General features: G+C 31.8%; 1 protein-coding gene across 1 annotated transcript; it reads right to left on the reverse strand.

The window, feature by feature from the left end:
- Positions 1–790: 790 nt before the first annotated feature.
- Positions 791–7,403, reverse strand: LOC134717776 (fibrinogen-like protein A). The gene is made up of 4 exons (XM_063580271.1): positions 7,328–7,403; positions 3,756–3,907; positions 3,214–3,310; positions 791–966 (listed from the first exon to the last, which is right to left on the reverse strand). The coding sequence occupies exons 1-4, from the start codon at positions 7,401–7,403 to the stop codon at positions 791–793; spliced, it is 501 nt and encodes a 166-aa protein (XP_063436341.1).
- Between the last annotated feature and the right edge of the window lie 2,191 nt (positions 7,404–9,594).

Raw genomic sequence — 9,594 nt, forward strand, 5'->3', positions numbered from 1 at the left:
AATAGAATCGCATGGCGTGTGGTGAATTCAAAGCATATGAAGCTTATTCTGTCACGCCTCATTTTGGTTTCATGCGATTAACTCAAGTTTTTAATGACAAGTTTGTTTTAACCTTAGTTTGTGTCAAGTTAATAAATTAAATAATTTAAACAGATTACAAAGTCTTATTGTATATATTCAATTTTTTAACTAGGCCAATAAATTAAATCTTAAATCACAAATTGAATGTCCTATCTCAATGTTTTACTTAGCATTAATAGCTTGTTTAGAGAATACAGTCTGCGTGAAGCATATTGTTCATTTAGTATATATTCACTATAAATAAACATTATAAAAAAATACATTCACAAAACGGTATTTATATCTATAATGCTGACGTTATTGCTGAGAGCGTAGTAAGCTCGCGGTGTGACCGCTGTAATAGCGTGCTATAATCACAGAAGCGTTGTAAGTTCGTTTTTAAGCAAATAAATCGTAATATGGTTGTATCGATAACGTGATGAGCGTAGTTAGATCGTCATAATCGAATTGGGTTCGCTGAATAAACGTGGTTATAATGTGATATAATTGTAGCAGGATCGGTGTAAAAGCGTAATAAGGACGAAGTAGCATCGTGATAAGAACGAAAATTTACATGATTAATTTTATGTATAATGTTGGGGTGTATTTAATAGCAAAAATAAGTTTATTTTAATTGAAGTTGTAGTTAATTTAATTGTTGAATAAGGACAAACTAATAAAACTCAGCAACACCGAATAATCCAAATAATATAAGAGATAAGAAATAATGTCACATGGTACCTGCATCTCCGCTATACCCTTGTACAGTCATAAAGTAGAATGAATCTTCGTCACCTACTCTGAAGGAATCATATATAGCCTTTCTTGTATCGTTTTCCCAGTCTTCTAGTATAACAATAAGACGGTAAGTTCCTTGTGTTGACAAATAATGAAGATTATCATTTCCTATAAAAATGTATATTAAAAATAGCCGTTATTAGTAACGCATTAGATTATCCCTTAAGGTTTCTTTATTTCCATTGGATAAGTTTTAGCTTTTGGGTATTAAAAAATTGGAAACAATAAGATGAGGCCGGAGTTAGTGCTTAGAAAAACATGAACCTATTTAAATATTTCATATCATCATTATTTGCACAACCTATTGATTTCTTTTTTAAACAATTTCGTTCTTAATTTGACCTTTTCACATTTTTTATTCGATGTAACTAATGAGCCTTTTGTAGAAATAAACTCATTAAATCTGTTATATATGGTGATTAAACCGTTGGTTTTCCCATTTGAATGGTTTTTCACTAGTATTTTGGGGCCCTTTATAACTTGTTGTTCGGTGTTAACAAAGGTTCCGTGTTGAAGTCCGCACATTGACCTATAATGGTTTACCTTTTTTTTAAATTGTTATTTGGATGGAGAGTTGTCTCATCGGCACTCAAACCACATCTTCTTATATAGATGAAACGCGCGTCTGACGTATATACAAAATTTAGTCCTGGATATATATGATGAGTAAATCTACTAACTATAGATATCGAGGTGATATTTAACTTGTGTTTTTTTTGTTAACTGAAAATTGTTACGAATGCTCTATAGTAATGCGAATGGAAGAATTACTATTGCTTCGTCGTCGAAAAAGCAATTACAACTCAAAAATTGAATATAGGCCAGGATGATGCACCTTATGATTATAACGATTTAAAATAAAATATATGTATGCACAACTTAACATAACACTACAAACTGCTCAGAGTCTGAATTGACCAGTTTGTGTTCTCGACCAGTAAAATCGAGCACACATTTTACTCGAATAGTCTCTACATTGTCTCGAGAGTTCTTAACTGTACTGAAGTATACTCGACTAGGTCTCGACTTTACTCAATTAGTCTGATTCAGTACTTGATGATCTTTGTGTAGTCTGAATTCAATCTCAACCAGTCTCGACCTGTCTCGACTAGTCTTGACCTTCAAGTTAAGTTTTGGACTGGTGTAAATCAACCCGTCTAAATAAATTAAATATTGATCTTACAAAATCCAAGCTTATAAGGTAGTTTGATTAATGGCTGTGAAATGAAAGAATTTACAATTTTACAATAGGTAAAAATAAAAAAATATTATATAAATTCAGATAGGCATCTTAAATTTCTTTTATAACTTTTTCAAATCAACTTGGATTTTCATCAAACTATGCAGCTATCTGAGATATATTTCAAGCTTACTGAATCCCATTTCATTTAATTTTTTGTTATATTGCTGTAAAATTTAAAAATTAAAGTCATCTTGGTAAAAAAAAAGCTAGGATTTGCAATTTGGACAAAAAAGAGATAGTAAACTTTAATGTTTTTAATAACTTTTTCAAATCAACTTGGATTTTCATCAAACTATGCAGCTATCTTAGATATATACCAAGCTTACTGAATCCCATTTCATTTACTTTTTTATTGTATTGCTGTAAAATTTAAGAATTAAAGTCATCCTGGTAAAAAAAAAGCTAGGATTTGCAATTAGGACTAAATAGAGGTAGTCCTTTTTATAATCACTTTTTCAAACGAACTTGGATTTTCATCAAACTATGCAGCTATCTCAGATAAACTTAATTTGAATGTCAAGACTAGTCGAGACAGGCCGAGACAGGTCGAGCCTTGGTCAAGACCATTTCAGACTACACAAAGATCGTAAAGTACTGAATCAGACAAATTAAGTAAATTCAAGACCTAGTCGAGTACTTTTAAGTACAGTCGAGATGATTTTAAGACTAATCGAGAAAAATGTGTGCTCGATTTTACTGGTCGAGCACAAAAACTGATCAATTCATACTCTGAGCAGTTTGTAGTGTAACTATATTTAAAAGTTGGACGAAAGATACCAAAAGGACAGTCAAACTCATAAATCTAAAACAAACTGACAACGCCATGGCTTAAAATGAAAAAAAAAAACCAGACAGACAAACAATAGTACACATGACACAACATAGAAAACTAAAGAATAAACAACACGAACCCCACCAAAAACTAGGGGTGATCTCGGGTGCTCCGGAAGCGTAAGCAAATCCTGCTCCACTTGTGGCACCCGTCGTGTAGTATAAATAGATTTATACTTTTAGTATGTTTGATCTAAATTACGTTCCTTATAAAATAGATACGTATATGTATCTAATAATGTGATTCTTTTTTCTTGCTACAATGTTCCTTATCATAATACCTAGCCAGAACTCCCCAAGAGGATTTCCAAAACCTTTCTTGTATGCCTCCCAGTTTCTATAGAAATTAACACTGCCATCTTCTCTTCGTTGGAAGACCTAAATAATTATCATAAATACTCAACATTTGTGCAATCTGTAAACATAGATTGAATATCGGCTAAACATTTTTCTTAGTATCATTTTAAGGACTAAAAAAGAGACATATATCTCTCCAATTATACGAGTTCCTGAATAAGAGAGAGTCATTCATTTAAGTATTCATACATGTTATGGTTATTTTTTTCTAGTGTTAATTCCTGTTTTCATACCCGAGTATTATCTTTTGTTGCTTATTTTTCATTTATTCAAATATTCATTTTGCTGTAGGTATGACTCATTAATCTGCATTCTGTAAACCTTACCTATACCCGTTTTATTGTCGCATATATGATAATACAAAAACAAATGCGTTACTACCAACAAAAAAATCAAGACATATATACATATAAAACTCACACAATGTCTTAAAAATGTTCGTCAAGATCAATCTTTCTATACTTACTGTTAATGGACTATTCGTTAGAGAAGAATTCATCTCACAATATACCGACATTCCACATGATCCTCTAGGATAAATTGTATAAATACCACTCGGTTGTCCAGACAGATATGAGCAGTCTCTTGGATTTCTGGATTGACAGTTTGGTTCCGTGACTGCAAACATGAAAACAAAAATTTCGTCAAGAAAGTAATTACATGTCTCTTCAGTGATGCTCGTGTCCGAAATATTTGAAATCCAAAGCTAATATAAAGGATGAAAAGCTATAATCCAAAAGGTCCAAAAAGTATAGCCAAATCCGTGAAAGGAATCAGAGCTTTGCATGAGGGATACTTTTGTTTCTGGATATAGTCGTTTATCTCTTAAAATTTGTCATTCTGATGAAACACCAAGAAATAAAAATAAAATAGAACTTTGAAATCGGAAATGTTATTTATGGAATATGAAATATAACATTATATCCAAGAAGATGTTAATCAACAATTTCGAAAAAAAAAGGAATTGTATTATAATTGTAGAAATAAGGTGATGGCTATGGGATATCAATTCCAATAAAACAACTTAAACCTGAGTAAATTAACACGCACTTTATGAAAGCAAAAAAAGAATACTGTGCGCCCCTCATCAACAAGAATAACCCATACCGTATCGGCAAACGTATGACCAACATGAAACATGTGAAACAATTCAATTGCAAAAACTAAAGATTTTCAAAAAAAATCAAACAATCTACCAAGCACAAAAAATACAGACAGGAACCATAGGAACCATAGCTTCAAATGTATGACGGTTGACAGAATGACAGTTGCATAACTATTAAGGATGTCTGCTTGTCATGTTTTGGAATTTTTGTCAGATTTTCGAAATCCTCTGGTTTTATCAATTTGAATGCCTTAAAAAAATCCCGATGAACCCCCATTTTTCTTCCAATAAATCTTTTATATGTATGATAATAAGTCATTTGTAAAAGTCTTAAAAAAATTTAATTTATTTTTCCATAGCATTTGAGAACTCTAACTGGTCAATGATAAAGCTATGAAAAATCAAGAGATTTTCCAATGTCTAATATCTCGAAAACAAGCACATTGACCCCTATATTTTTTTTGATTTTTTGATTCCTCAATTTCTTCCGTAACAATGCATACTAATTTTATGAAAAGGTATTTATCTTTAAACTGAGCAGCGAACGTCCTTAACACATATAAGGCGTACTAAATTTTATAATCCTGGTACCTTTGATAACTATATAAGTACTCTGTTTGTTAAAATGGAACTGTCAAATATATCCTCAAATATAATACTATAAACTTAAAAGAAGAAATCAACAACATTCCAAATATCTGGAACTTCAACCTTTGGCATCTGCGATTGTGTAACATTCTGTTCAAAGACTCAAACCGTCAACAATGAAATTAACGGTGAAGATATAGAATCAAATACGTCGTAACATATTGAATTGCATCGAGGCAAACTTTTTGTGTATTTCAACAAATAGTTTACTTAACACCAACTTATATATATGTATATATTTGTTTAGTGGCCAGCTGAAGGACGCCTCCGGGTGCGGGAATTTCTCGCTACATTGAAGACCTGTTGGTGACCTTCTGCTGTTGTGTTTTTATTATTTTGGTCGGGTTGTTGTCTCTTTGACACATTCCCCATTTCCATTCTCAATTTTATTAGTAAATTAAAAGTGTGATTCCTATGCGTATAAAAAAAGACAATGTGGTATGATTGCCATTGTGCCAACTCTCCACAAGAGACCATGATACAGAAATCAACGTAGGTTGTTCACATTATATAACTTATCCAGATGTGTTGTTTCCTCTGAAAAATTATTAAGTGAAACATGTAAGACTGAAACAGACATGTTAATCTAAACAACATCTTGACATTTTGAACGTTATACAATTAAAAGACTTGATTTGTATATATTGCTCCTTTCTTTATTAAATGGTGTTTATATAACATGCTTTCTGAAATCTTAGTGCTGTTGAGTAGCTTTTTAGACATTTCAATTAATGGTTTTTGCAGGTTAGTTGAGTATAATAAACAAACAAAGACATTGGAACGATTTTAGATAGATGTCAAATGAAGTGTTTGGGGCAGTACTGAATGTACCGCAGGGGACAAGTCTGAACAAAGACTGAAAGATTGAAAATGACTTTCTAATAAGTTGTTAAACCTATATAACGCCTTCTAATAAAACTTGTTTATTTTTTAAAATTATCATTCATCTCGTTTTTGAAATCAACGGTCTAATCTACATATATAAAATTGAACAACGAGAAATAAGTCTACAAAATTAAACAAAGCATCAAATACAGTGTCTTCTTTCTGTTAATATTTAAACCATTTATATCTAGCGTTTACCTATGACTCCACATTGTGTTTATGCAAAAGCCGATGTAAAAGTTATTTCTTTTAATATGTTTAATATGAACGGAGATAACATAACTATGGTGTAGTTTGAGCTTTGCTTTCTGAAACTAGATTGTACTGTCGCATACACAAAACAACATTTACCAAGTTCCACTATACATCGCTAGGTAAACTGAATTTGCCAAACTCAAATCTACTTTTTAGGACTGCCAAGCTTAACGTACAGTACTGTTATCTCTATACTATACTGTAATTATAATTCAGTTTTATCACTGAAAAAAATATGTGTTGTTTCCTCTGAAAAATTAGGCATGTTAATCTAAACAACATCTTGACATTTTGAACGTTATACAATTAAAAGACTTGATTTATAAAAATAAAATTGAGAATGGAAATGGGGAATGTGTCAAAGAGACAACAACCCGACAAAAAAAAACAACAGCAGAAGGTCACCAACAGGTCTTCAATGTAGCGAGACATTCCCGCACCCGGAGGCGTCCTTCAGCTGTATATATTGCTCCTTTGTTTATTAAATGGTGTTTATATAATATGCTTTCTGAAATCTTAGTGCTGTTGAGTAGCTTTTTAGACATTTCCATAAATGTTTTTTGCAGGTTAATTGAGTAATAAACAAACAAAGACATTGGAATGATTTTAGATAGATATCAAACGAAGTGTTTGGGGGCAGTACTGAATGAACGGCAGAGGACAAGTCTGAACAAAGACTGAAAGATTGAAAATGACTTTCTAATAAGTCTATATAACGCCTTCTGATAAATAAAGGCAACAGTAGTATACCGCTGTTCAAAACTCATAAATCCATGGACAAAAAACAAAATTGGGGTAACAAACTAAAACCGAGGGAAACGCATTAAATATAAGAGGAGAACAACGACACAACACCGAAACGGACCAAGCATCAGACAAAACACCACGAGAATAACAAATATAACATGAAAACCAAATACATGAATTTGGGATAGACAAGTATCGTGCCACGTCTTATCTCAATATCTCAAAAATAAGAGAAAACGCAAACGATAAAACTTGTTTATTTTTGAAAATGATCATTCATCTCGTTTTTGAAATAACGAAAGGTTAAAACTATAAAACAAGATTAGTCCATTTGTTATCGAATGTAACTAAAGATATAAAAAAAGTAAGTCATCAGAAAAAAATATTATTCTACAAACCTTTGTCTTTGGTAAACGTTTTCCAATCTTTGTCAAACTCTATATACCCATCGCAGTAATTGATAACATCAACCATACATTGTTTTACAGAAGGGTTATAGCTGGCTTTACAGCAAGTTTTACTACTAAAACACAGGCTAGTACATTCTATCTCTGATTTAACAGTCACGATGTTTGTAAATTTTTGTAGATCGCTGCTGATTTTCAAATCATCATTCACATAATACACGTGTGATCGTGTGGCCAACGCATTCATGCAAATCATTGACGATAACAATAACGGATATATGAGATGCATTTTCAAATGATGATATGTCTAATTTAAAAAATAAATCAATCATGTAGTACCCTTACAGGTCCACAATTTCAATCAAACTAAGAATTGAAAGTTTAAGATCTGAATTTATATCATTTGAAATGTTAATGAAAAAAAACCGGAAAATTTGCGTATCCAATGATTTGGCAATTTATATAATACGTGCATGTGTTCTCTTATGAGGGCTATTTTAATTAACATTTAGAGTAGAATTGATTATGATTAGGATGAATAGTTTTCAAATGCCAAGACGTAGCACTGTTGAGATTCTATACACTAATGTTTATTCTACAGCTAATTATTTTATCCTATAATATTATCGACTGTTTATTTCATACATTTCTTTAAACAAACACTTATTAGTAAAAAGAGGAATAGTTTGTAGTTAATTATTTATTAATTCATGACATGATTATTGTTATTGTACTTTTTTTTAGTTTCAATGTATAGACCTCGTTGTAATTATATATTTGACAGAATAAAATACAAATTTCAAGATAATTGGTTTTATGCACTTAAAGAACTAAACAGATGTTGCGTTCTTGTACTTAGTAAAGATGACGAAGACACCAAGTAAACATATTAGACTAGTCGACATGAAATCATAAAACTCCATAGAAACAACAGATAGACGACCACTAAGAAACAAACAGGACATAGAACATGTAGAATAAGCAACAAGTACACATGTACCCAACCAAAAAAACAGAAAAAAATCTAAAACGTGATTTAAGGTTTAAGGGAACCTGCTCAACAAATGACTCATGTCAGATCGCTCATGGTAACAATTAATATGTTAAAATATTGTATTTATTGTTATGAGTTTTCGCTGACTATTGGTCCGAGCTGTCTTACGATGCAATAATATATTTATGTTCTTTAAATGAGGTTTAGGCCACAACGCTAGTAAACAGTATCACAGTATTTCAGAAATGTCTTTTCCATTCTCAACAATATTGTTTACATTAAACGGATAAAGCCTTGGTGGAACATGATGGTGGCTTAGTATTGTACGGTTGTTTGTAAGAATGGGGTCTTTAGATTTTGTATCAAAAACCCACAAAATCAGGCCTCGGAACAATTTCTCAACTCTATTATTTAAGAGGTCCTGGAATACAATTAACCAATTGCTCATCTTAATCGTCATAAGTTTGCCCACCTGAAAAAAGTCATATTTACCGTGGCGAGAAAGTAGAGATTTCACAGCTTCTTTATCTTTGAATACGAATCAACCATTTACAGTAAATTCAGAAACTAATGCAAGGTTGTAAATAAAAGAGGGTCAAAAGATGCCAGGGGGAAATTCAAACTCATAGATTGAAAATAAACTGACTACGCGATGGTTAAAAAACAGTCAAAATAGAAGTACACAAGACACAACATAGAAAACAAAAGACTAAGCACCACGAACCCTATCCAAAAGCTAGACTATCTGTTTATATATATAAACAATAAATGAACAAGTGTGACCTAGATTTACAATTACCATGTATTTCATGCAACCCATATCACCCTCGAAACAATATTTTTAATGTTCAGTGGACCGTGAAATGGATAGTAATCTCTGATTTGGCATCAACATACATAAGATAGACCATATCATAATGAAGATTTGTACTAAATTTCAAGTTGATTGGACTTCAACTTGATCAAAAACAACCTCGACCAAAAACTTAAACTTGAAGCGGGACAGACGTACGGACGAATAGATCAACGGATGGACGTATGAATGGAAGCTCAGACCAGAAAATAGAATGTCCATAAAAGGGTCATAAAATATATTGTATTAAAATAAAAAAACATAAAACTACGACATGTGTACAACCGACCACTGCTAATGTTCCAAAAATTGAAGATGCGATAGGTGCCATACATGAGGAACATCAGTGCTACAATGTTTTATATACATGAGAAATCGTTCCTAAATATAGTCACGATATGATATTCCGTT

This window comes from Mytilus trossulus, chromosome 5 (assembly GCF_036588685.1).
Source record: "Mytilus trossulus isolate FHL-02 chromosome 5, PNRI_Mtr1.1.1.hap1, whole genome shotgun sequence".
NCBI lineage: Eukaryota > Metazoa > Mollusca > Bivalvia > Mytilida > Mytilidae > Mytilus > Mytilus trossulus.